This window comes from Echinops telfairi, unplaced genomic scaffold (assembly GCF_000313985.2).
Source record: "Echinops telfairi isolate 266 unplaced genomic scaffold, ASM31398v2 ScPeMD7_12;HRSCAF=54, whole genome shotgun sequence".
In the NCBI taxonomy this organism is placed as follows: domain Eukaryota; kingdom Metazoa; phylum Chordata; class Mammalia; order Afrosoricida; family Tenrecidae; genus Echinops; species Echinops telfairi.
The window spans coordinates 5,905,508-5,932,552 of NW_022103909.1; the positions used below are offsets into that span (position 1 = coordinate 5,905,508).

The 27,045-nt window shown below is 53.4% G+C and overlaps 2 protein-coding genes across 8 annotated transcripts in view; one reads left to right on the top strand and one right to left on the bottom strand.

Annotated features, from left to right (window-relative positions):
- The first annotated feature begins 890 nt into the window (after positions 1-890).
- ASB8 (ankyrin repeat and SOCS box containing 8) lies at positions 891-7,788 on the top strand. Of its 6 annotated transcripts, XM_045287351.1 has the most exons (5): positions 3,667-3,756; positions 4,076-4,233; positions 4,885-4,933; positions 5,152-5,256; positions 5,944-7,788. In XM_045287351.1, the coding sequence occupies exons 4-5, from the start codon at positions 5,206-5,208 to the stop codon at positions 6,574-6,576; spliced, it is 684 nt and encodes a 227-aa protein (XP_045143286.1). In that variant the 5' UTR covers positions 3,667-3,756; positions 4,076-4,233; positions 4,885-4,933; positions 5,152-5,205; the 3' UTR covers positions 6,577-7,788. The 6 variants fall into 6 exon arrangements, with proteins under 6 accessions (XP_004711484.1, XP_045143286.1, XP_045143285.1 ...); XM_004711427.2 differs by lacking the exons at positions 4,076-4,233; positions 4,885-4,933 and adding an exon at positions 891-971 and having other exon boundaries at positions 3,593-3,756; XM_045287350.1 differs by lacking the exon at positions 4,885-4,933.
- A 2,478-nt stretch (positions 7,789-10,266) lies between these two features.
- The window catches only part of PFKM (phosphofructokinase, muscle), a 46,903-nt gene continuing 30,124 nt past the window's right edge, over positions 10,267-27,045 (bottom strand). For both annotated transcript variants that reach the window (XM_004711428.3, XM_045287318.1), the window contains 21 exons: positions 25,561-25,634; positions 24,670-24,747; positions 22,647-22,836; positions 22,053-22,218; positions 21,232-21,276; positions 20,793-20,901; positions 20,615-20,710; positions 20,313-20,405; positions 18,984-19,109; positions 17,740-17,804; positions 17,271-17,334; positions 16,296-16,445; positions 15,831-15,901; positions 15,453-15,540; positions 15,197-15,349; positions 14,562-14,726; positions 13,237-13,298; positions 12,878-12,989; positions 11,225-11,324; positions 11,028-11,133; positions 10,267-10,811 (listed from right to left, as the gene is read on the bottom strand). In XM_004711428.3, coding sequence (XP_004711485.1) covers positions 10,667-10,811; positions 11,028-11,133; positions 11,225-11,324; positions 12,878-12,989; positions 13,237-13,298; positions 14,562-14,726; positions 15,197-15,349; positions 15,453-15,540; positions 15,831-15,901; positions 16,296-16,445; positions 17,271-17,334; positions 17,740-17,804; positions 18,984-19,109; positions 20,313-20,405; positions 20,615-20,710; positions 20,793-20,901; positions 21,232-21,276; positions 22,053-22,218; positions 22,647-22,836; positions 24,670-24,747; positions 25,561-25,634 — 2,258 coding nt within the window. In that variant the 3' untranslated portion in view covers positions 10,267-10,666. The remainder of the gene's footprint in view (positions 10,812-11,027; positions 11,134-11,224; positions 11,325-12,877; positions 12,990-13,236; positions 13,299-14,561; positions 14,727-15,196; positions 15,350-15,452; positions 15,541-15,830; positions 15,902-16,295; positions 16,446-17,270; positions 17,335-17,739; positions 17,805-18,983; positions 19,110-20,312; positions 20,406-20,614; positions 20,711-20,792; positions 20,902-21,231; positions 21,277-22,052; positions 22,219-22,646; positions 22,837-24,669; positions 24,748-25,560; positions 25,635-27,045) is intronic.

Consider the following 27,045-nt stretch of genomic DNA (forward strand, 5'->3'; position numbering starts at 1 on the left):
GAAGTAGCAACGAAAATAATTTTATTGTTGGGGGGTTCACCACAACATGAGGAACTGTATTAAAGATTGCAGCATTAGGAAGGTTTGAGAATCACTGGCGTAGGCTGATTGTCGCCTGATTTTAAAAATAATGAAAACAATTATTGCCAAAAACGATTGCACTTTGGGAGAATTAACCTTTTTAAAAAAATCTAGATTTCAGCTTCTTTAAAAACCAGGAGGCAGGGGTTGCATATAGGATGGTACAAATCTCGGACAGGGCGGGAACTGCATGGGCCGTCTGACCCCCTGAGGGGTCTCCAAACCTTAGATGGTGTTGCTTAGAGCAGGCAGCGTGCTTGGAATGCTTATGCTTTGCACGTCAAGTACCGCGCTCTCTCGGAAGTGCCAGCGTGGCTCTCCCAGGAGGAAGGGTTGCTGTCAGCGTTTTACTCAACCCTTGTGCCCCCACCCCGCGAAAGTGGTTGTTTGTTCCTCAGCGGGAGGGCGGGCAATCTCCTGCTGGGGTCCCGGGGCACGTGGACCTCTACCAACACCTGGTTTGGAAAACACCCTGAAGTCTCTTCTTTGCCCAAAGGCAGCTCCTGAAAACGTTGAAACCTCTAAGCACCTGTGCCGGGGTGGGCACAGGGTTTGGTTTCGCGGGAGGTGCTCCGGTGGGCAGGACGGCGGCAGACGAGGGCGCGCAGGCCTGGTTCCCGCAGGTGCGGAGTCGGCTGCAGGCCAGCGCCCACGAGGGCTCTCCCCGCGGCGGAAAGCCTCGGGAGGAACGAGCGCGCAGCGCGGGCGCCGGGCCTCGGTGGGCGAGCGGGTGCTGCGGGTCTGCGCAGGCGCGCGCGGCGCGCCGGTCACTGCGCAGGCGCCCTCCGGAGTCGGGCTGGTTCTGGAAACCGAAGCGCCGCCGCGACCCCTCCCGCTTCCGGGTCACGCCTTGACAGCGGCTCCGCTGCCCCGCTCAGCCTGGCGGTTCGGTGAGTCTGCTGCGGGCACGTCTGCAGCCAGGTCCCTCGCCCCGGGACGCCACCCCCAGTAACGCTTTCCACCCCACCCCCCACCCCCGCGAGGCCGTACGACTCCCTTCCGGTCCTGGGGCGCCGCTCCCGGGCGAGGCTGGGTCCGCTGCTGGGGGCTTCCCCGGTGCACCGGCAGGGTTGCCCGGCTCGCGGCGACCTTTTGAGAGCCCATGTGCCAACTGGCACCGCACGTCCTTGCAGGGCGAGCGCTGGCCTTGCGCGCCCTGGTCTCGGAGAGACCCGGCTGCTGCGAGCCGGGACAGGCCCGGCCAGTGCGGCGGGACCGGGCGCCTCTGCCCTCGGCCGACGGTCATCTCGCGGGATGCAAGCCCGGGCCTCGCTGGCACCGGCACTTGCATGTCTCCTCTCTCCCACCTTGTTTCCAGCGTCGCCATAAAAAACCCGTTGGTGATTTCTCCCGATCCTGTAGGGAAAGCGAACGGGGATGAGAGGGGGCTTTCAGCCGTTGCCGACGAAGGGGCCCAACAGAGGCTCGCAGTGCACGGGTGCTCTGAGAGGTCCTGTTAGGATTTCCTTGGTCCTCCCTTCCTGGCAGGGAACGCTGTCGGTCTGCTCCAAAGTCTCCATCTTCCACCGAGAGCTTTCCGGCCAGCATCAGACAGTATAGTATAGCTTGTGGCCTCACTCTGGGTTAGAGATCCCGTGTCTGGGCCCAAGAACCCCCCGAACACCAGTGCAGGCTGTTTCTTCGGTTTCTCAAAGATGCCGGGCCCCCAGAAATGGTTAGGAATGTCTTCAGTTGTAGATGCCCCTTTCTTGGTATCACTAACTCAAATGCACCCCCCTCCCCGCCCACTTAATTCTTTGTCACATGGATTTACAAGATGTAGACCGTCCTCTCTCAAGCGGGAAAGATTAAAATATACACCAAATCTCAAATAGTTAAAAAATATCAGAGACATGTACGTAAACCTGTAAACTCATTCATTCATAACAGAGGGGCAAATCTGCCATTTGAGTCATTGGTACTTACAGTATTTTTTACTTAACTCATTTCGATTAAAGTGAAAATGGCTATTAATCGTTACTGAATGTTTCTGAAACGTGTAAATGCCTACAGACTAGGAAAAAAGAAACTATTAGAATTTATAGTGTATCTCATCATGTATAATGGGATTTCCCAATACAAAAAGCAAAATATGTCTATTATGAGATGACCAAAATTATAATCCCCTTAGTAATCATCATACTTATAATGTGCTTCATTATAAGAAGAATTACACTTATTAGGGTTCAAAGTAATACACTGTCATTGGTTTAAAAGGTAATTTTTGAAGACCTGCCATGAGCTAGGTGCTATTAAAAGAAATACTTTCTTTACCCCCAAGGAGCTAACAGTTTCTAAGAATACAGATTTCCTAAGCAAGTACACCTAGAGAGTTGTTACTGTAGATGGCTTTCTGTACAGTTTTTGATAATGCACTTTTTTCCTAGAAAGGTTCCACCTTTGTTAATTGTCGTGTCCCGTCCCCGTCCGTCCCCCGCCACCCCCCCACCCCCCCGCACCTCTGACAGAGCAGAACCATCTTATATAACATGGTTGCATTGAAGTCAAGTGTGTTCCTTCTGTCCTGACATCATCTGCCATGTTGTGGTTCTGATACATTTACCCCAGTCTACTTCTCAGTTGTCGTAAACAACCCGTTACTCAAATAAGGAATTCCATGTACAGGCTTAAGTTTCCTTTCCTAACACTGGACAGTGCAGGTGACTGGTGTGACCACGGGCTTCCCCTCCTGTTTTATACGGCGGACTCCAGAGCAGTTGCACTTTTGCTTCCCACTTTCAGTTAGAATATTTCAAGTGTATCCTCGTTTCCTCCTTTGCTGAAGACTTTATATGAAAGCCTCTTGAGGGGGCCCTGTTAGTAGTAACACAGCTGCCTCTGGTCCACAGCATCCTCCCCCTCTTTTCCCAGCAAAGAATGGCTGCGTTAGCTTTTTCTCCGTTAGCCAACCCTGAGGAATTAAATGTGTGCTTTTTGTGAGACCCTGTGCCTAGGGAAAATAGAGGGGCAAATCCATAATTTGAGTCATTGATACTTTTCAGTTGAGTATAAAAAAGGTCCTTGTCCTTTAATCAGGTAATAATCTATTTAGGTAATAATTACTGTACACTAAGGTCAATTTGTCTTTGGCGGGTAACCTAACCTAAAAGTGGCCTTAAGTGAATCACCTGAAAGTGGCACAAATAATAAAGATCGCACAGGTTCAGAAGAGGAAGGAAGTATCTGTCATATCTCTAGCCTTTGAAAATCCACTTCCCTGCCTCCTCTGTGTAACCACATAGCACTGGGTGTCTCCATACCTATTGAAGAAGTCTTGTCTAGACGATTCAAGTCAAGAGTGGGACAGAAGTCCTAAGGATCAAAGCATTGGCCTCCACATTTATTCAGCTCCCTAAGTGACTTTTAGCATCTGTGTTTTCTTATGACTGAGAAAAAAAGGCCTATGAACCAGGATCTTTGGAAATCTGTAGTAGTGGGAAGGCCTCAGAGCCCCAGCCTTGAGGACAGGTGTCTCGGCGGTACTGTGTACGCTAACCCGTGTTTGTTTCAGGCTGTTTGGAGCATGTGAACATACTCTGAGCCTGGATGAGTTCCAGTATGTGGTACATTATGCAGAGCATTCAGAGCAAATACTCTCTCTCAGAGCGCTTAATTCGAACCATCGCTGCCATCCGTTCCTTCCCACATGATAATGTAGAGGACCTCATCAGAGGGGTGAGTGTGCCCTGACGGAGGATAAGGCTTTGATGAGGGGGGAGGTAAGGCGGGAAAACGCACGGGGTGGGTGGGGGTGGATCTAGTTGTTGTTGACAGATTTTCAGCCTTGACTGAATCCAAGGTCACAAGGGTGGCTGCATTTAAGGGTCTTCTTAAATGTATTAACTTGTTAAGATTTATTTCCCTATGTTTTGCTTCTCTTCCCTCCTCCCCGTCTCTTTGTATGCCTGATATTTTCCGTCATGGAATGTTCTTTGCAACCCCTCCTTTTCTTTGTGAAACCTGTCTGGATATGGTCTGCATGGAATCCATTCAGCTCCATCCAAGCTTTCTCTCCATGTACTGAGGGAAGGCGGAGACGGCAAGCAAAGCAGGGCGGGTTTCCATCTCCTTGAGAGCCTTTCTTCCTGTCTGGGCTTAATACCATAAAGAGAGTCCCTGTGCCTTCTGTTTTCAGAAAATCTAGCACTTCTGGTGAGGATATCAGCCCCTAAAAGACAAATGTATGGTAATGTGTATCTTAAGATAATTCACTCTCTAGTAATTCCCTTGTATTCTGGTGTGTGAGCCTCTGTTCTCTGAGTACAGAACAATTTCTTGGTCATTAGACAGTGCATCCAGATGGTTACATGCGTACATTCACTTTAATAACCTTTAAACTCCTTACTTATCGCTGGGAGCCCCTTCCTCTGGGGCACGTCAGTGAGAAGGAAGAGGGCAACAGTGGATTAGCTCATTCTCACAAAAGTGCTATCAGGAGACTCAGCAGCAGAGACTTTGTCACCTCCTAATCCTAACTCTGCCGCTGAGTCTCCCGTGATGATGACCTGCCTGTGGTATCTCCATCTCCTTGATCAGATTTGGGCTGGGGGGGCGGGGGGGGGCAGAATGCTGCTGATGGGAGGCTTCTTGGAAGATGTTAATAAATACGGAGAGAACACTAAATGACCACGCAGTTCGTGGTGGCCATCTGTTGAGTGATAGCACGCGCAAAGCCCGCCTAGTTCTCCTGGTTTCAGTCTAACACTCATTTTCCTGAAATGTTCAAAGCCTAGTGGCCAAAAACAGGTGGTTTTCTGGTCCAGCTGCCCTGCCCGCTGACAGTGCTTTCCCATGCCCGTTTAGGTCCTCAGTGAGGCCCAGAGGCAGACTTCCTTATGGAGAAACTACTGGGGTGAGCTCAGGGATTGGCACTTGTTCTCATTTACCCCCTGCTGTATTCTCTGGGTTTGAGCATCGGCGCTGAAATGATCTAATTTGTAAAAGTGGAATCTGGAAACCAGGAGTATATTTATGGTATAGTCAGGACCTGAACTTCCCTCTGCCCCTAGTTCTCGCCCTGCCCAGCGTGCCAGAGCTTTGCACACTGACCGGGGTCTCTTCTGCCAGCAGGGAGCAGATGTGAACTGTACCCACGGCACGCTGAAGCCCCTGCACTGTGCCTGTATGGTGTCAGATGCCGACTGTGTGGAGTTGCTCTTGGAAAAGGGAGCTGAGGTAATATTTTCAGCATCTTCCCATGAATGATTCCCTGAGCTCTAGGAGCTTCGAATTTTCTTAGAGTCTCTGCCCCATCTCTGCCCACCTCCACGTTCACTTCGAGTGCATGGTGACATTGGTATACCCATGCTAGAACGCGAATGTCGTGGCAAGTATATAAAACAACCCCGGGTCGTCACTCTAAGAACCACGACTCCAGCTCACTGTCTGCTGGTTGTTTACATTAACGGTTCGTCCTCTTCAGGCCTGCTGACTGTCCAGGAGTTGTAAGTGTAGAGGCCCTTACGCTGTGATTAGATCTACACAGAGCTTTTGCCATGATCTCCGAAGCCTATCTTAGCTCCTTGATCACCAAGACTCCCTGGGACTTGCTCGTTGACCCTCCCGTGGAGGATGTTGCAGGGGAAAAGCCCCACGGCCAAGTCAGTTCTGACTCCCCGGGACCCTGTGTAGGTTTCCAAGGTTATAAATCTTTACAGGAGCCCACAGCTTCATCTTCCTCCTGGGGAGTGGCTGGTGGGTTTGAACCACCAAACTTGTGGTTAGCGGCCCAGCGCCTAACTCACAGAGCCACCCAGCAGGGCTCCTTTGCTGTAAGAGGCGAGGGGAAGAACATGCCAGCTGCTCTGCTGCCCTCTCTGCCTTCCAGTGTCTGCCTCCTGTCACCAGTCTCCCTCTCTGCAGGTGAATGCCCTGGACGGCTACAACCGAACTGCCCTCCACTATGCAGCTGAGAAGGACGAGGCTTGTGTGGAGGTCCTGCTGGAGTACGGTGCAAACCCCAACGCGCTGGACGGGAACAGAGACACCCCACTTCACTGGGCGGCCTTTAAGAACAACGCCGAGTGCGTGCGTGCCCTCCTGGAGAGCGGGGCCTCCGTTAATGCCCTGGATTACAACAATGACACGCCACTCAGCTGGGCTGCCATGAAGGGAAACCTGGAGAGCGTCAGCATCCTCCTCGACTACGGGGCAGAGGTCAGGGTCGTCAACCTGAAAGGCCAGACACCCATCTCCCGCCTGGTGGCTCTGCTGGTCAGGGGACTCGGAACCGAGAAAGAGGACTCTTGCTTTGAGCTCCTCCACCGAGCTGTTGGACACTTTGAGCTACGGAAAAACGGCACCATGCCCCGAGAGGTGGCCAGAGACCAGCAGCTGTGTGAGAAACTGACCGTTCTGTGCTCGGCCCCGGGCACGCTAAAGACCCTGTCCCGCTATGCCGTGCGCCGCAGCCTGGGGCTCCAGTACCTGCCAGAAGCAGTGAAGGGCCTCCCCCTGCCAGCTTCCCTGAAGGAATACCTGCTGCTCGTAGAATAGCTTGGAGGGGGCGCTTGTACCACCGAGGGGGCGACTCCTCCGAGTGAGGGGTGCCCCGTGGACTGTGTCTTCGGTATGGAAAACAGGACAAGCAGCCACTGCTGCTGCGCAGTTTATCATTTGGCGGCAACGTGTCAGAACAATAACCCACACGCCACCCCCTTCTCCAAACCAGCCAACCGATCAAACAACATAACCAGGAAAAAAAAAAAAGGCCCTCACTCTTGTTTTCTGTTTATTGCTTGCTTGCTTTTTCTATTGCACCCTGTGAAAGAGCAGTCTGCCTTGTCCTCCCGTCCCTCCCTCCAGGGAAAGACTCGCGAACGGTGCGATTGCATTTCTCTAGGAATTCAAAAAGCGTTTAAAGCATGTGTTTGATTTTCCCCGGACCATTCTTGGTCTGTGACGAGTTTAAGAAAACACAATGCCAGTGAACATCTGGTTTTGACCCAGAGACGAAGGTCTCTGCGGCCTCTAGTGGTGTGCAGAGTCCGATTGGGCCCAAAGACCTCCCCGACCCCCGAGAGCCACGTCACGGGCAGCCCCAGCCCCAACCCCGTCCCTGGAGACTGCGGGCTTCACTCTTCCCCCGTCTGCCCAGGCTGCAGTGGTTACTGTAATGCTTCCCACACGGTCCACGTCGCTCCCCTCCCTCAAACGGAGTTTGCTCGAATGGGACTTAGCAGGCATTTCTTGCACCTCGTTGTAGAAAAAGGCATTTGCTCTTTCACTTTCCAAGGGTCTCCTCCATTCTCCATGGAAAGCTAATTTGCCCTGCTAAGAGGTGGGGATTGTTTTTCATTTCATTGTTTTGGAAACTGCTTTTTATCAGTCTGCACAAGACTTGGGGGTTGGGGGTGGGTGTAGGCTGGGTAAGGAGTGGGGGAACAGTTTTTAAGAGTTTCTTTTGAAATGACCCATCTACCCTCTTAAAAGATTTCTTACAGTCAACAATATGAGGGGGCTTCAATTTTTGTGGGGGGAAAAGTGAATAGAATTCTCCCACAAACTTAGCTACAATACTCCTCCATATTCCTAAACTAGATCAAGTTGTTACTGGTCTTAGATGGCCAGTTACAAATTAAAAGAATAAATAAATAAAGCTATAAAGAAAATGAATGTGTTGACACTAATTTCATAAAGTATGTCTGGTTTTGACTTTTTGCTGTTGTGTTTTGCCCACTTCAGTAAATAAATATTTCTAAAACCAGGCTTGGTGTATTGTCCCTGCTTTTCTCCGCATTTTCTTCCACTCCTAGCCAGGTCTTCAGTGGGTGTCTCCACCCCACCCTTTCCCCTTGGCCAGGGTCTCAGCATGCCCTTGGAGAGAACTGGAAGAGGGCAGTGACTTGGAGAAGCCTCCCCCCCAACGCCTTATTTGGAATTACTGCCTTTATGGCTTGTACCCTCTGCTGCACATTAGCTCACCAAGGGAGCTGCTCAGGAACGCTGCAGCCAGGAATGCCCCTGGCCTGTTTAGGGACCTGGGTGGTTATTCATTTTCAGAGGCTGCTCTCGCCAGGGCTTCTCCAGTTGAGCTCCTCATTGGGCCTCCCTTCAACACCTCTGAAAACACTGAGGCCTGGGCCTGGCCTCCAGAGATGCTTTAATGGACGTGGGCCAGGAAGGAGCGTGCTCACGTTTTCACAGGGCAATTTAGTAACATTAGTTGCAATCCTTCAGTGTAACCCCACTCTTGCCTCTCCCTCCCCAGGCTCCGGGTTTCCATTTGCCCTCTTGCCCCTTCCCGCCTGCTGAGCTTTGGGGGGCTGTTTTTTGTTTTTGGTCAAATGTTCTACGGAGTATATTCTAGGGTGACAAACTTTAAAGTGCTCGGCTTTGGTAGCAGCTGTACAACGCTGCTTGATGGGACCGAACGATGGATGCTGTGATGCCTGTAACAGCTCCCAATAAAATGTAAGTGCGCCTCGGGTGACTAATACTCGGGCGAGGCTTGAGAATAACATTTCATTCTCATGCTATTCTGGAGAGGGAAAATACCCTGTTCACATGGGGATGGGGTCCTGCTTTCTCATTAATCGATCATGCAGCCCGTGGCTAATAAATCCTTCCCTTGCACGTACGAGTTTGAGTTTAACCTATTTCACTGATCTTGATCTGAGAACGATTCGTATTTTTCAGTGATGTCCTCACTGTTGTTTCTCTAGCGTGATCCTAAATTTCCCAACTCTACAAATGATGGATCATTTTTTACCTTACAGAGGGCCGTTCCCCCCAGCCATCCCGCCCCTCCTCATTATTTCCCTAAGCCCGCAGTTCCAGGATGGAAGATGTTAGAACAAGAAACTACACCAGAAGCACATCACTCTTCCAGATTACCACCCAGAGCTGCTGCGCGAGCGAGCACCTGAACTTCCCGGCTTCCAACCCATTCCGGCAACGATGGGGTTGGCTTTGGCATCGCCTAGCAGAGACGAGTTGCCAGAACTGGGTCTGAGCTCCAGCCTTGTTGAAGACAGGCTGGAGACAGATGTACTCACCCTGAGTTCTTATCTCTGCCTCGGGGCTGCCACCCTCCTCTCCGTAAGGCTGTTTGGGGAATCCGGTGATAACGTGTAAAATGCTCAGCACAGTAATTCATATTTGCTCTCAGTTGCTTGTCCTTTGGCGGCTTTCATTGCGGACTCTTACAACACGCCTTCTCGTTCTCTCTTCAGAACTGTTTTTAGGGTGATCAGCCGGCAAAAGTGGTGCACAGGGATAAGCCCTTCCTCAGCCCTGTGGAGCCCTGCGGGTGTAGAGGCTAAGCGTTCCACTGCTAACCACAAAGTCAGCGGTTTGAACCCGCCTGAGAAACACAGCAGCCTGCTTTGTGCAGACAACCTTGGAAAGTCTATGAGGCAGCTACACTCTACCTACAGGGAGCCTGTGATTCAGAATCGCCAGGACCGTTTTTTTTGGTGGTGTTTTGTTTTAAGCCCTTGAACCTCCTCCTCGTTTTGACAGGCAAAGGAGGAAACTACCCTGGCTGGGAGGGCTGTGTGTGCCTGCGCTGAGTCAGGGTATAGGCGGTGAAAGTGGATCTTAAACCTGAGATTAAAATGGGGCGCCACCCTGTCAACTGAGAGGAGGCTCCCGCCCTGGTTCCCGGGGCCCTGCCCCACAGTGACTGCCTGGGCACTGAGGAGGAAGCGGCAGCTGTTCTTCTTGAAACAGAAGACAAGCTGCAGCTGAAGAACAACTGGCGTCTTTCCAGAGTAACATCCAGCCCACCTCTCAAACCACATCCCGGGCTGGGGTCTCTACCCCCACCCCACGCACGCACGCACGCACGCACGCCGCTTCCATCAAAGGGAGCCTGGCTTTCCTCCAGGTGGGAGCCGACAGAACCGGCTGGGACGGAAGGAGCCTGGGTACGGGTAGGGGCGGAGCAGAGCCCTTGGGAAGGCTGGAAAAAAGCACCTGTGGACATTGGGTGTGTGATCACAGGCAAAACACCACGTGAGGGGCCGCAGCGTCGACCTGGCTGTAGATGAGGAGGGACCAGCATGGAGTGCAGACAAGGGGTGCCGCTTTCTGGGAACCTGCTGGGGAAAGACCGGAGAATCTGCACAACACCATCCAAGCAATGGGGGGAAGGTGCAGGGGTGACCCGTGGGCAGCACTCGGGCACGGGGCCGCCCAGGCTGATGCCTGGCAGCATGCTAGTGGAGGAGCGAGAACCAGCAGCACGGTGGCCAGTTGGCATTTATTAGTGTGGTTACAGCTTGTCACCGTACTCAAGGGCGCCGAGACGTCGTTATTACAGGGAAACAAATAAATAAAGCTTATTTTTAAGGAAAATTCTAACCGAGTAACTGAAATGGGGCAGTGACACTAGAGCACAGCCGTGGGTGACAGCTGAAGCTGGGGCAGGTGGGGCAGAGGTCACAAGGAACCCTACCTAGGAGGGGCCTCCCCTCCCCGCCCCTGGCCCTGGCCCTACCCCGTGGCCAGAGCTGACAATGGCTGCGGTTACAGAGTGAAAGGAAACCTAAGGGAAACAAGCTACGGCGCCAACATGTGCACTTGGATCTAGCATGGGCGAGTGGACCACGGTGGGGCGATCCATCCATCCCCTTCACGGAGCTCAGACGGGGGCCTCCCCAGAGCGTTTCCTGTTGATGTGCTCCAGGTGGGCGTGCTCCGAGGTGTCCAAGTCAATTTCATACTTGGCTAGGATTTTCAGGATGGGCCTCAACTTCAGCCACCACTGCTCCTTGGGGATGCGATGCCTATGGAGGGATGGGGGCGGATGGTGAGGTCATCCTGACTACCCCAACCAACTGTTCCCACGAACACATGGAAGGAGCTGGGCAGAGGCTCCCTTCGGATCAGAGCATACAGAGTGACGTGGTTACTCCAATGAGAGGAAGCCTGCAGCTTGGGGAGGGTGCCTGACACAGTGCGGGAGGGCGGGACCGCTTGCTCTAGGACGTAGATGGACTCACTCAAAATCCGTGTGGTCCTTCAGCTCGGTCACCGGTTGAAAGACCAGGGCCCTCTTCCGCATTCCCAGAACGCAGCCTGAGTCCGGAGTGTTGGCGAAGATCCGCCCTGCCAGAGGGAGATGCCCCGTCAGCCTCCCCACTGAGGAGCCCATTTCTGTGGGGGTCAGGGGGCTCCCCAACCCAGCCACCCCACTTACCATTACGGTAACTCTCCTTGATTTTCACGGACATCCAGTTCATAGCTTTGGCACCCATCTTAGTGGCAAAATTCCTGTCGAACGGAGTTGGGCTGCCACCCTGGAAAGTCAACCCTAAGAGTTACAGAGCGAAGGGCTCTAACGATGTGGCCGCGGAGACACACAGACAGCAGGGCGAGGCAGGCTGGTGTCGGCAGAGGCAGGAACCTGCAGGTCTGCGGGGGAGTGTCCAGCCTGTGTGAGCACAGGAAGAGCAGCAACCAGCCGCAGCTGGGGGTGTCGAAGATTACTCACTGGCCTGCTACCCGCAAAGTCCGGAGCTGGAAACCACCAGCTGCCCCTTGCTCTACGCCCATGAAGAGTAGTCTCGGATCCCACAGGGGTGGATCTCCCTGCCCCATGGGATTGCTGTGAGTCAGAGCTGCCTCAAAGGCAGTGTGTGAGGATTTGAGTTCTTAGGAGCAACTGGTTAAGGTAAATGGGGTGAAAGGTTCCCCAGTTCTCTACCCTAGCTCTGTAGCTGTCAGATCTTGGTAAGTCCCTGTCCATCACTGATGACACTAAAGTGTTGCTTGTGGCCCAACCTGGCTGGCCTAGGTTGCTGAAGTTAGTTGCCATCGAGTCGGGGCCGACTGGGGTGGCCCATGTGTGCAGACTGCAGCGTTTCCAAGGTGGTGACCTTTGGAAGCAGATCACCAGGCCTGCCTTCTGAGGCACCTCCTGGTGAGTTCAAATGGGCCGCCTTTGGGTAAGCAAGCCAAAGCTTGGCTCTTCACAAAGATTTTCTCGGAAGTATGCGAGAAGGGTAGGGAAAGACATGGACCGATCTTCAAACGTTATCCAGTAATACGCCTTCTCTTTCCCCACCTTCGTCCTCTCAACCAGGAGCACCTGTGACGTCAGTCTCCCAATGATGGGACCTGAATCAAAGCTGATACACTCCTTCAAACGGAGACCTTGGGAATTCATTTGGAGATAAGGAAGGTCAACACTTACAAGGCATCAGGTGGGGGGACTTGGGACCCGGCAGGGTCATCTGGGAGTGGGACCAACCTTGAGCAGCAAGAGCATGTGAGGGAAGGGAAGGCATCCTTTCATCCCTTCCCCCTGGAAGCCCCAGTGGGAGCCCAGCACAGGAAGGGACCTGTACTTATTTGGTCGGTTTCTGGTGACAACATGGTGCCAAGAAGGAAGAGAGCATGCACGAGCCTCGTTCTGGCCCTGTTCTGGCCCTGACTCGATGAGTGACCTGGGAAACAATGTCTCCCACAGGCCTCCTTTTTCATCAGCTATCTTGGGGGACCACCTTGTCCCCAGGCAATATCTGGCAGTCTCTAAAGACTGTGTTCACCTGGCGGAAGGTGCTAATGGCATCTAGTGGGTGGGAGATTCCAGAGCTGTTACTAAACCAACGTACCTACAATGCCCAAGATGCTCCTGCCCCAAGGCTAAGGAACTGTGCCCTAAGTGCAGAGGGTGGATCAGACAGTTTCATTTCCCGGTTGGAGAAGTTGTGATTCTATAGCGCTAAGAGGTTGCAGGCCCATTCTCCAGGGTGGCCCATAGAGCCTCCCGCACACTGCAGAAGGCCGGAAGCGCCTCACTGGCTGCTCAGGGTTTGCGGAGGGGCATGGCTGGGGACGCCTGGCCTACCTGCTGCATGTGGCCAAGCACATTCTTCCTGCTGTCGAAGATGCCCTTGCCCTCCTCGGAGTAGAGGTTGAAAATGAAGTCAGTGGTATAGTTCTCATTGCACTTCTCATTCCTGCCGGGCAGAGACCCAAATCGCAGGACTTAGTTGTCTCATCTCTCCACCCCCTCCAAGCCTTGGTGGCCTGTTCTTCCCTTTTCTATTTACTGTGGAGCCCAAGCTGCCCCCCTCCCACCCCACTTTGCATCCATCGATTGCTCAGGGTGTCCCAGCCACCATCTTGGGCATTGTAGGTTCTATGGGTTTAGGCCCAGGCTTGAGTTTGTTTTCTTTTCTTAGGAACAAACCCTGGGTGAGGTACCTTAGCACCAGGCCCCTTTTCACGGTCGTTTTCATCTTTTGCACCAGATGCTCAACGTTCGCCTGCAAATGAAACAGTAAGGGCCACGCTGACCCGAGCTGTGGAGGAGGGCTGGCTAGGGCGCTGAGCTCTCTTCCACTCTGGGCCTCTGTCAGAAGGGAGAGCAAGGGGGACGGGAGTAGTTTGCAACCCTGGGCCTGAGCTCTGCCTGATTCCTTGAAGCAGTTCAGTGCAGGCTGGAATTTTAACCAAGACGCCAGTTAAGGCCAGCTGAACGGGAAGTGGATGAGTTAGAGAGTGTCATAGAAACCGTGTGGGTCCTCGCCCCTCGCCAGGCCCCCTCCAGCTGCCCTTGCTGGCTCTCCCCACGTGCCTCGGAGAGCTGGCTCTGTTCACGCAGGCCTATCCAAAGGGTACTAGCCGGGGACTCACCCGGAAGAGCGAGCGCCTTCCTTTCTCTTGGGCTGTGAGTTAGGGGTGATGGCGCCAGACCCCGCCCTCCACTGTTGGCAGGAGCTGGCCGGATTCAGAGTGGGGGGTCCCCTCAGGCTGCTGCCCCCCCCCCCAACTGCCCACTGTGTGTTCTCCTGGAATATACTGGGATCTTAGAAAGGATCATGAGGTCCTTCTGTGAAACGGGAGTCAGTGCCCACCCACAAGGGGAAGGTACCCCCTCAGAGTTGCGATGATGACAGGGTCACATGCAGAAATGTCTGAGCCGGCGGGTGATTAGCTGTGTACATTCTTCACACCGGTGACACCCAATGTTTAGCACCGAGACTGCGACCCCAGGAAGCACAGACGGGGCCCTGACCACATCAGGCACAGGAGATGAGAGACGCCGCTACTGTCCATCTACCTTTATGGGAAACAGCCAGCCCTGTGCACCCACAGGGACACCAAAGAAAGCATGAGGCCAGTACCGCTGAGCAGTACGTGTGGAAACTGTTGAACGGGGCCCTGTGGGGCTGGGTGCACTTCCACCAGAAATAACAGTATTTCTGAAATGGAATGAAGGGAAACCGGGATGGGTGATAAGAGTAGAACAAACCCTCTCTCTGAACCAGTGACGTTTCTTAACTCTAGCCCATCTCTGGAGAATGGAGAGGGCTCCCTCTGTTGCAGGCCCCTTGCGAGGATAAGAGGCTCGTAAAGGCATCCTGACTCAGGATGGCGCCCAGTTATGAGGGCGTCTAGGAAGGGCCTGCCTGGGGCCTTTTGGTGTGCCCTTGCAGGACCCTACAGACCAGTTAGTTCTGGCCTCACCGGAGGGCACAATGTGTCGGGATGGGGCTGGGGAAGCTGCCGAGTGGGCTCTCCTCTACCTGCAGGTCCCGGATGGTGAAGGGCTCCTCAAAGATGTAGGCTGCATCGGCACCGGCTGCCAGCCCCGCCATGGTGGCCAGGTAGCCACAGTAGCCACCCATCGTCTCAATGATAAACACCCGCCGCTTGGTGCCTGCAGCCGACTGCTTGATGCGATCACAGGTCTGCAAGACAGCGGGTGGGTCGGAGAGAGAGACGGGCAGGCCTTGGATGCTTAGCACTTCGCTGAAGCCTGCCATTATGTCAACTCTGAACTTTATTGTCCCCAGCCTGGCAGATACCCTAAACCTCCTCAAGTTCTTACAGTCCAGGCCAGAAAGCGTATTTCCCACCCCACTGAGAAACAGCTTTCCTGGGAAGGAGCTCATGCCCACTCTTTCTGTTGCTCAGGGTAGGCAAATGGGGCTCTCAGAAAAAAAATTCTGGGATGCAGAGTAGCAGTGCAATTCTGGAGGCGGGGGTGTGTGTGTGTGTGCGCAGAGTAGCAGCACACATGTACACCACCAGGGTAGGGGGGAGTTCACAAGTTAGAGAGCACTTAGAACACTGTGTGTCTGGTTACATACAGTCTGAAGAAATGCCTGCACTACTTGAGCCTGGGCGAAGGGGCCAGGAAGCGGCAGTGGGCTCGCACCGTGCAGATGGTGTTGAGGGCTGTGTCGGCCCCGATGCTGAAGTCCGAGCCAGGGACGTTGTTGGACACCGTGGCGGGGATGACCACAAACGGGATGCAGAGCTCGTCGTACTGCTTCCGGCCCTCCATCAGCTCCAGGCCCCCTGTGTAAGCCTGCGCGGGGGAGGTACAGAGGGGCGATGAATGGGGGAGAGGCCAGGGCTGGGGAGGGAGGGATGGAGGAAGGGAGGGGGGAGTGGTGACAGTGGGCACTCACCTCAAAGCCCCCAATGATGACAAGGCCCTGAATGTTAAACTTGGTTATGTTTGCGCTGATCTGTTCAAAGTTCTTCTTGGGCAGAGTCCTAGTTTAGCAGGGGAATTAGGAGCAGGAACAGCAAATTTGAAGGAAGGAAAAACTAGAGTCAGAAGGAGTCTTGCTGACCATTTCTTGCCCTGTGCTGCCTTTCCCCTCTGCCCCGGGCACGGATGCGGCAGGGCTGGAAGATGCAGGAGAAGCTGAGAGAGGTCTGGGTGGCTATGGGTGCTCTTGCTAAGCAACAGTGAGGGTGGGAACAGAGGGCCCCGATACTCAAATTCCAAGGGGCACCTCTAAAGGGTGACCAGAGCGTGACGTTCCTGTAATGCCACTTACCTTTTAGTCCCAAGTTTGGAACCACCTTGCCCAGTCCAGCCCCCGACATAGCTCCAGGCAACCTCCTCAATCTGCGGGGAAAGGCACCGCAGTCTCCATCGGACAGGGCCACCAGGGGCCTGTGCAGGGCTGAGGCCACATCATGCATTCTGACCCCTAGCTCCCCCGAGTCTCTCACCTGCTTTCTCCCCCCACGTATTAAACTCCCACCTTACGCTCATCCCCACAGATTCCGCACCTCCCTCTGCTGGGTACTGTGCCAACCAGGAGAGCTTGCTTCACCCTCAGAGGCCTGTCTAGTGCTACCGCCCTGACACGGAGCAGCCGCTCCTGCCCGGGCCTGAGACAGGCAGTGAAGGAAGGGCAGGGGGAGGAAAGGAGCAGATGCTCAGTCCGGCTGCACAGCTGCCGCACCGCTGCTCCGTGGCCCCAGAGTAGGTGGCTGCCCCCGCTGCAGGCCCGTACCTGACCCTTGGCCAGGCCCTCGAAGCCATCGTGCACGACCAACATGCGGTTGCCCTGGATAAGGCCAATCCTCACAGTGGAGCGGACGGCAGCGTTCATGCCAGCAGCAGGTGCCCCCACGTTCATCACGGCCACTGTGTGGTTAAACGTCTGAAGGGGAGGCAGCAGGGGGAGCCGGGAAGAGAGAGGCAGAGACCTCAATGAGGGGAGGCAGAGAGGCAGGACTCTGAGTCCCTCTGTGGTTGGCGAATCGCGACACTTGCCTGGGACACACACACACACCCAGGAGGGGACACCAGCAGATCTTGCAGCTGCAGCTTTATCCTATGGAAGCAGCTGCTTCCGCACAGACCAGCAGACCTGCTGCCAGGGATCGCCATAAGGCTCGCAATAAACACACAAGGCCTTCCCGCCCAGGAGCTCCCTAAGTGGGGCCCTTGGTCCCCCTGCATCAGAATCTCCCTGGTCGGAATCAGAACCCCTCAGGGAGAGGCCCAGGAACCTGCATGTTTACGGAGCAAACCCAGAAGCAATGTATTTTTGGGTGGGGGGGGGGCTAAACAAAAGGAGCTAGGATGTGTTGCCAGCAGGTCCATCCTAAACATCATGCCAAAGGGAGAATTCCTCAGGGAGAGGGAAAATGATCTCAAGAGAATTCTGATGGACTCGGGATAGATACTCCATCGGGAGAGGGGGCTCAGCTACATTCCTGGCTCCTGCCAGGAGAGAATGCACCAGTCCTGGCCGGCTCTCCGGCCTCACCAGCTCTGGCATCAGACACGTCCATAGGAGACGAAGCCCCCGGGGCTGATGTCCAGGGCAGCTAAGGAAAAAGGGTCTTCGTCGGGGCAGGGCCCCAGTACTGAAGACGGTCACAGGGCCACGACGCTGGCCAGGCTGTCGTGTGGGTGGGCCAGGAGAAGCTGAGGGAGAGAACCCGAGGAGGGAATGACCAGAGAAGGCAGCGGCGAGTACCTTAGACACTGGAGGTCGCACGTGCGCTAGCAGCTTGTACACCTCCCAGTTGTTCATGAAGCTCCTGTCAGAAGAAGAGGCAGACATGTTGGAGGCCCGGCCTCCCAGCCAGCAGCTCCCATCCTGCGGCTCCACCCAGCAGACCTCTCAGGGTCCAGCCGGGGCTGCATAGGGACCCCTGCGCACTCTCCCCCTGGGGTTCTCAGACAGCAGCCAGGGATCACGGCGGGCCCAGCCTCTGGGAGGCCAGCCCTGAGAGACAGCGGGCCACCGGGTCACCACCCAGCAGAGTTTCTTGAGGAAGAAACGGCTGTTGAGACAGGAGGAGGAAGGAATGGAAGCTCCTCTTTGGGTCTTGGTGGCTAGTCTCCCTCCCCTCGCTGGGAAGACCCCAGGAGGCACTACAGGTTGGGGTTCGGCTCTAGCATCCACGTTCTGTCGTGGGTGAGCTTCCCAGTCATTTCCTCACCGGCCTCGCAGCTTCATGGCTTCATCAAATTTCTTCTCACCCATGGCCTTGGTTACATCCTTGGTCTGAGGGAGGAGCACAGCACCGGTCAGGATGCCAGGGCGGGGCTCCACACTGCTGGAGTGCCACCTCAAGGTCAGACTCGGTGCCCGCCCCCCCACCGCTCTGGCTGTCACTGATGGCAGAGTGTCTTGCTCTGCCCAGATTCTGAGTGAGGAGCCGCAGAAGCAACGGCGGCCTTGGTGCTATCATCACTACTCACGGCGAGCGGGAGCCCTGTGACTCCCGAGGTTTTCCATTCTCCTGAAAAGTTAGACTCAGAAACCCACTGAGGCAGTTTGGCCCTGACCTACAGGGTCGCTAGGAGTTGGCATGGGCTTGAGTTTGGTTTGGTTTGGTTTGATGGGCAGCTAGCTGGGAAGAGGTGCATAGCATCTTACTCTATTCCAAGACCTGATCTCCAGCCTCTACGGGCCTTCTAAAGCAAAGAGCAGAAGGGGAAGGGGGCCGTTCCTGCAGATAAGCCAGTGGGGAAGGGCGGCTGAGCCCGGCCCCAGCTTCCCAAGCACTGGTCTCTGCTGAGTCAATGCATTCGCTTTGGGCGACTCAGCTCCGAGCACAAGCAGGAGCCTGTCACGGCCGTAGGTTGTGGAGGCTCTCAAGTCTCAGAGGCAGGGGCGCACTCATCAGGCCCGGCGCCCTGGCTCCCGGCCAGGATGTCCACTGTGGGGCCGAAGGGAAGATTCTCTGATAATACTCGCCCCCACTTCCTGTGCACTCAGCCTTCCCCAAGTCCTGCAGCAGTCTCTATGTGCACATTATCTCCAATCTCTGTAATGCTCCTCAAGACATTAGTAACCTCGTTTTGGTTCAGAGAAAGATGTCCAGTGGAGACACAGGTGCTACCCGGCCAGGTCTTAATCATATTGGGGGCGGATATTGCATTTCTCTTCTAACAAAGACATCAGAGGGTTAAAACGGAAGGTTTGAGATGAGATCTAGAGTCTCACTACAGGCTGTAGCATTTCCCATCTTCATTAGAAACAGCTCAGAGATGCGGAGATGGCTTACAACGGCCAGGGCTGGCATGCGAAGCCCACTGTGTCCTTGCCCCGTGTGCCTCATACTAACCAAGCTGCCTTCCCGCATGCTCCCGTCCCGTGGCCTGAGAGGCTGGTCTCACACGCCAGGCACCCCAGCTCTGCGGCAGGGGCAAGAGGCTGGAGTGGGGGAGTGGTACTTACCACCTGGACACACTCCATGAGGGGCAGGCGCACGGCCTGGTTGCCCGAGAGGCTCACCACACAGGCTGGGGTTTCCGGAGTCCCCTCTAGCAGGGCCATCACTGCTTCCACACCCATGCGGCTGCCCTGGGGAGCCGGGACACAGACAGGTGGGCTCGGGTCGCCCATCTTTATTTCGGTAAGGGTAAGATCATATTAGTGTCAAGACAAAAACACAAATACTGTGTCAAGGGGAGAAGGCCCTGTCAACATTCAAAAAGCCAGGAAAGACATTTCTGTCGTGGGACAACTACGAGAGGATTGATTGCACCCAGTACAAATTCAGGACGTGTCTATGGGGAGGTCAACTGGCCAAGTGTCAAGTTCGATCCAGCACAATCAAGACAACAACGGGCTCTGCCTGCCGGGAGGGCTGCTCGGGACTCTCGCCTTTGGCTCAAGCGGATCGGCCAGTGGCTCAGTTGACGAGATGCTCTGCAGATGGGTTTGGGGCTCCCATTGTCCTCCACAGCCTTCTACAAACCGAGTGTTCACAAGTTTAGCTCTGATACCTTTTTTTTCACCATGTTTGAGTTTTGTCATGGTCATCTTTGGATCACACAAGCTGGCGTGCTTCTCCTGTGTGGACCTAGTTGGGTCCTTGCTTAGACGGCTCCATGTTTGAATACAAGCCTTGAAAACCCCAGACACTACTTCAATCGACAGCCAGGCACCATCGACTTTCTTCACCACACTAGGTCGCCCATCGCGGCTCAGCCCAGACAGAGAGAGGACACTCCAGGCCCTAATCCCACCCAGGCCGAGTTCCACAGAGGGGACTGACTATCCACGAGCAGCCAAGGACTGACTGAGCTTTACAGCCTCACTCAGATTCCCCTGAAGCAACTCGGATGAGTAACTCTTCCTCCTCTTGCTCTGAGCCCCTAGGATTGTGCCGGTTCTGGAGGAACATGCCCACCACAGTAAGGGAGAGGACTACTGGGGCTTACTGCTATTCCAGGGCTCACTGCTATTCCCTTCCAATTTTTAAAACAGGCAAGGGCATTGCCTCTCTTCCAACGAAAGCGGGATCACAAGGTGGCTCAAACTTGAGTGTCTGCGGTTAGATCTTAATCACAGCTCTAAGATGTCAGGCTTCACTATTAAAGGAGAAAAAGGCTTCTTGTCATATTTTCCAACCACAGAGGACTCTTGAGCATATGGGAATGGTCATGGGTGAGTGCAGTAGTGAAGGGGCAGCGTGGCCAATGGTGGAAGCCCGTCCTGGGCAGTGTGATCCTACAGGGGAAGGGCAGCAGGCTGAGAAGCCACAAGGCCTCACGGACTCACCAGGATCCGGTCGAAGGCTGATGGTGTCCCACCTCGCTGCACGTGCCCCAACACAGTGACTCGGGTGTCATATCCCAGACGCTTTACCACCAACTGATGGCACAGAGAGGGAAAGGCCCAGTCAGGGAGAGAAAACAAGCAGGGGGGTAGCTAAACCAAGGGTGGGGGGAGGGGGGTGGGCTCAGCCTCTGGCTGTCCAGTGGTTCCTCCCTGAGTGGAGGCCAGCCTGGGAGGGCTGTGACCAAGAGCCCGCTCCGTGAATGGGCCCCGGGTGGCTATGATGCCCTTTCGTTCCCACTAACATTCTTGATGTCTTCTGAGGTGATTGGTTTCCCATTCTTGTCAATCGCCCCCTCCGCCACAATGATGATGTTGAGACGAGAGCCGCGGGTCCTTGTCTGGCCAGGAAGAAAGGGGGTGAAGCTGAAGGCTGGGACATGCAGGGCCCACGGAAAGGGGGGAGCCTTGTATCAGCAGTACCTCGCTGAGGCGGCGGCAAAGGTGCTCCTCCCAGTCATCATCTGGCGGGCATTCGGGAATAAAAACCCAGTCGGCCCCACAGGAGAGAGAGGTGACCAGGGCCAGGTATCTGAGGTGACGAGAGCCAGGGCACCAGACTGGGGGCGAGCTACCCTCCACGCACAGCCTCACCAGCTGCAGCAAGTCCTCCTGCCCCACAGTTGGTGCCAGAGCTGATCCTCCACGTCATTGTGGGGTGATGTGGAGGCACCAGGGCCTCTCCGTGAGATTCTGCCCCTTTGTTCACCCTTCCAACCCCAGCGCTTTGCCTCCTCTGATACTGTGTACACTCCTGCGCATACAGACATGCAGGTGCGCGCACACAAGGCAGGGCAAGTGGGGACAGAGGAAGGGTGGGCCCGCTGCTGTGCCAAGGGAGTCCGTCAGATGGGGATCTTACCCACAGTGCCGGCCCATCACTTCCAACACAAACGTCCGCTGGTGGCTACGAGAGACAGACAAGGGATTTACACAGTGCAAGAGCCCCTGTAGCCAGGGTCAGGCGCATCCATGCAATTACCCTCTGGGACGTGCCTTTATGCAGCTAGACCTTCCAGCAGGTTTACTGCGGAACCAGAAAGACCTGGGGAAACACCTGAGCCATGTGTTTCCAGCTAGGCCTGGGAAAGCATAGCCATACGGAGGCTCTGGTCCAGGGAGGATGAGTCAGAGCAGTGGGGTGAGGGAAAAGAAGAGAGGAAGAGAGGTCTGGAATGTGCTGGAATCCTTGGGGATTACTGTTATCCTCCCCCTCCCCTCCTCCTACACTGCAACCCCAAGTCGCCTGAGCAGGCTTGGTGATGATATTGACAAGCCCTGTGATACAGGCTGCAAAGGGTCACTCAGACTGGGTTCTCTGGATTTGTCCCAGTCTGAACACCAATCATTTAGGGGCCCCAGATATGAAAGACCTCAGAGCTGGCCTAAGAACAGACAACTGATCAGTGACAAGGGGCGAATCTTGTGGCACTTAGAAGGCAGAGCAATTTCATTGCTCTTGGGGGAACTAAAGGAGTCTGGGTGGAGCTGTGGACCAGGCATTAGGCTGCTAACTGCAAGGTCGGCAGTTCAAACCCACTAGGTGCTCTGGGAGAGAAAGCTAAGGCAGCCTGCTGGTCATTACAAGTCTCCGTGGCTCAACACTACTCTCCAGGCCTCAATAATTTAGTCCGTCCCAGCTCCCGACCTCCTCTGCTGCCTTCTCATGGTCGGTCCCCTCACCTCTGCGCAGTGGTAGTGATGGCATCTACAATCTCTATGATCCGGTGCAGGGCAGAGTCTGTGCCAATGGTCATGTCAGTGCCACAGAAGTCATTGTCGATAGAACCAACAAGACCCACGATGTTCAAGTAGCTAGACTTCCTGGCCTCCTCTTCTGTGATCTTGCCTGATGATGGAAAGCAAACCAGGAGCCACCGGCTTAGGAGGTGGCGTGCCTAAAGCTCACACACTAGCGCGGGAAGGGACTGCAGCCGATAGGAAAGCATGTGGCATGACAGAGACTGCCCATTTGTGTCTAGGTAGGTCGTGCTCACAAGGAGCCCTGGTGGTGTGATGGTTAGGAGCCTGGCTGGTAGTTCAAAGTCGCTAGCTGCTCGGTGAAAAAAGGTACAGCCTCCGTAAAGATGACCGTCTTGGAAACTCTATGAGGCAGTTCTACTCCGTCCTAAGTGTCAGAATCAACTTGAGGATAATGGGTGTCAACAAGAGTGATGCAGGGTGTGTGTGTGTGTGCAGATTATGTGCGTTCGCGTGTACACACACACATCATGCACAAACAAGCCATGTTAATGCAAAATGCAAACAGCGTCTCACCCGCTTTCTGGAGATCGCTCAGCAAGTCGCTCCACTCAGAACGGAAGGTGTCGGCCCCAGTGAGGCTGCCATCACCCCCAATGACACACAGGTTGGTGATCCCACGCTTCACCAGGTTGTGGGCGGCTTGGAGTCGTCCCTCTCGGTCCCGGAAGTCCTTGCATCGGGCGCTTCCAATCACTGTTCCTCCCTTTGGGAAGAGAGATGGAAGCCAGCTCCTCAGATATGGGCTCAACATGCTGAGATTTCCTCTGTCCCAACACTGCGACCGGCTGCCTAGAAAGTTCCCTGATAGCCTTACGTCGTTAAGTCCCTTCTAAAGGAGAAGGCATGATGTCAGCAGAAGCATCGTAGCCGTCTCTAACACACCCCGCTACACTTCTTAAAAGACCGCGAAGACCTAAGCCATTTCTTTGAAGGTTTGGTCATCAGAGTGATTGTCTTTAAGCAGAGCAAGGGAATACATAAACGTTTGTTGGCTTCAGGGATAACTTCTACCTTTCTTACTGTCTCAGAGGTGTAAGAAGAAAAATGAGGACCTAATGTCAGGGGTTTAAGTGGAGAGAAAATGTTTTGAGAAACGATGTACAAATGCGCTTTACACAATTGATGTGTGTATGGATTGGGATAACAGTTGTATGAGCCCCTAATAAAATGTTAAAAAAAAAAAAAAAGAAGTAGCAGTAACTTCATTCTTTGGAAACTCTCGCGAATGGGATGGCATTACTGAATTGTGTCCAAACTGCTACAAAGAGTTCCTTTCAAAGTGTTTGGCAGTGTTTTCTCCTTTCCAGCGCCTAGTGTTTTTCACAAGCTGTAAGCAGACCCTGCCAGCTTTCTCCCTTAGCTCCTTGGGAGTCTCTCTTCATAGTGGAAAAAGCTACACTCTCCGGTATTCCTGGGAAAAACAGCTCTGGGTATAGGAAGGCTGGAATTCTCAGAGGCTTACAGAGTCCCCTACTTGGGGTCTGCACAAATCACCTAAATTCCCGAGCATCTGTAACTTAGGGGGATTGGTGGCAAATTCTGGCTTGTGTGTAAACATTTATGGCAGGTCCCAGCGCCTGGGGGGAGCCTTCCTCGGGCTAACAAAGCTGCATACTGCATTTCCTCTCACGGTTCCGGGGAGACTGGTGGAAGGAATGGGGATGCAAATGTAATTAGTAGATCTCTCAGTAGTCAACAAATGGGTCCATTTCCATTGGGCTAGCCCAGTGTATATATATGTATGTATATGTTTACATGTACATATGGGCAGACATATACATACACACTTATACTCATATACATGTGTATGTTATGTACACACACACATACACAAAGGAGCCTCAGAGTCTGTAGAAAACTGGAATTGAAAGATAATGGATTTTTCCCACAAAATTTTTGAAGCCCTCGTGTGTGTGTGTGTGTGTGTGTGTGTGTGTGTGTTTGTGTGTGTGTAAGGAAGCCTCAAAAAGTTCTTAGAAAAAGAGAAGCTAACGGAGTTTTTCCACAAACTTTTTGAAAGGCCCTCATATTCCTATGAGGAGAACTTTGAGCAGCTGGGGGGTGTGGCGAGCAAGGCCTGTGGCCATAGCTGGATATTCTTAGCATCTTTCTGCAACCCTGAGGGCTGCCTCGGTTCCTCCTGCTCCTTAGTGCTCTGGTTTCAGGTCACCTCGTTGCCATCACATGAGGACTGGCTTTGGTTCCAGCCTCTGGCAGGGTTATTTTCAGGACCAGACCTTCCCTGTGGCCCCGGAGGAGGGCTGGCTCTGCCAGTTCCCAAATCTTGCCTTATGACCTTTCCATAAAGAGCAAACCATTCTGGACACTATCCTGTGACCACTCTACCCAGCCGTCAAGAAACCAGTGGGGGTGTTGTCGAACACAAACAGTAAAGGGCAAACAGGTTTATAAGCCCTCCTGTGTCCCTAAATCCCTCCGCATCAAAGCACATGACAGAGACTTGGGGAGACCACAAGCCAGACGGGGGTCAAACAAGGACAGGACAGTTAGGGACCAGGAGTCACCTGGAACATACCAGTTGAAGCATCATGGAAACGCTCTCCCAGGTGGCCTCCCTGATGTGATCTCCACCATCCACCAGGCCTTGGTAACCCTGGGGGACACAGTGCACCCATCAGTCTCTGCTGGACTTCCTCCCAAACCCAGGACTAAGACAAGATCCTTAGGGAAGAGGTTCTCTGAGCAACAAGCCATCTCCCATTATTAATTCCTGGACGCTCGTGAGACCGTCGTATTGACCGCGCCCAGGGAAGGTGAGGCGATGTTAGCTCTCGTTCCGATCCTCATTCTGGAAGCATGCAGACAGCGTCCCTGATACCTCATCCTAATTCCTCTTTGTTTGGGCTCATCCTCTTTCCCCCAATCGATTTCCCAGGGAGACTCGGTAACAGATGGGTCTTAAGAACAACTGAGGAAAGATGGAAGGGGATCCCAGAGGCAGGAAGAGAGGGCTAGGCAGACACGTGACTTGAGAACGTATACCACTTGAGAGAAGAATAGCAGCTGGGCTTAGACAAGACTGGGAGCAGCCTGGAAAGGAAGTGGAAGGAGGGAGCTAAAGAGGAGCTAGAACCTCAGAAAAGTAGACTAACTGCAGAAATACCTTGTGAGTCTTCTCTCCTTGGATACACTAGTTTGCTGTGAAATACTAACTCTGTACTCATTTCAGTCTCTGTACTTTGGGCAAGGAGGAGAGAAGACGGAGTTACTCAGTCCTTTAAACTGAACCACGTGAGGACCCAGTGGGCAGGTCTCTGGGTCCTGGCATCATTATTGGAGCTGAGGATGGGGTGGATGGAGATAGAACGCCAAGCCACGTCTGTCTGGGAGGTGAGTAAGGGAAGAGGAAATGGCGGTGTGAGGCTGAAAACAGAACAAATGTTGGCGAAAACAGCAGAGAACCAACCTCATGGACAAAGAAGACACGGGCTCCGGTAAAGATGCCAACACGAACCACAGCCCTGACGGCAGCATTCATACCTGCCAAGAGAAGGGCAGAGACGGGAGAGAGAGGTTACTGCTCAGACAGAAGTGACCTCTGTCTAACATGTATGTTAACGATCCTTTTCTTGGGCTTTTCTCTGAATCTATAAGACTTGACCCATCCAAGTCTTCTGGCCCCCCCATCCCTAACTATTGCCCTACTGTTAATGGAGTTTGGGTTACCCCTTTTCTTCTCCAAGAAACCGTGCCTTTCCTAAAGCCTTTTCTTGCCAGGACCATCTGGGGAATAATATTAACAACAAAAAAAAGCAAACATTTCCTTGAATGCTTATTGTGGGCTAAGGCATTGCACTAAGTGCTTATCAAATGTCAACTCATTTAATCCTACCTTTAACCCTAATGTTGCCTCCACTGTACAGATTTGGATGCTGAAGATGGGGGAGGGGGATGGGGGGATGTCAAGGTCACAAAATGAGAATAGATATAAAGTTCAGATTTGAATCCAAGTCCTCAAATGCCAAAGTCAACACTCTTTGACCTCCATTCTATTCCTTTTTCACTGCAATGGCTCCATTAGGTTTTTCCCTCCCTTCTACATGGAATCTTGACATCCAGCTTTACTATGCCCTTTGGGACAAAGACATGATTCCATGTAGCTCAGTGTCCTCACCAGTCAGACTCTGTTCGCAAATATGTCCATTACATGACTGGTAGATCCTCCATGTACATGTATACACACACACACACAAACACACACACACATACACACACACATTTTAGTGTCATGTCAGTTGGTGTATGTTCTAATGTGTGTCCACAGTTATGTGTCTCTAGCCCCTGCACTATCACTGGCATTTGTGACAGTGGGCCCAAATCAGTGGGGACTCTGTTCTCTCACTGCCTTCTCTTGACATTCACTCAATTCTTCAACAAAGTCTTCCTACCGTGGCCCTGTATCTAGGACACATATATGTATGAGGAAATTAAACATGCTGGCTGGGTCCCAGTCTCTCTCTGCTTCCACTGGGAGGAAAACAGTGGACTGAAATAGAGAGAGCCTTTCCTCTTTTTCACACACGAGTAGTGGCCTTGCCTAGTGGTCGCTCCACAGCAAGAACTCTCTCTCCCAGAAGCTCCATGGAGGAGCTAGCCTGGCAGAATACAGACACAGAGCAGGAGTGCTAACTGCCCCACGTTATAAATAATGGCACTGATTATTGGTGAGAGGCAAGCCTCCTGGTCACCCTGCACCACCTGCTTATGTGCAGAGGGGCCCACGGAGAGTCCTAAAGGGTCAACTTCTTGTGAACCATCTTTTTTAAAAAAAATCATTTTATTGGGGGCTCATACAACTCTTATCACAATCCATAATACATCAGTTGTGTAAAGCACATCTGTACATTCATTACCCTCATCATTCTAAAAATCTTTGCTCTCCATGTAAGCC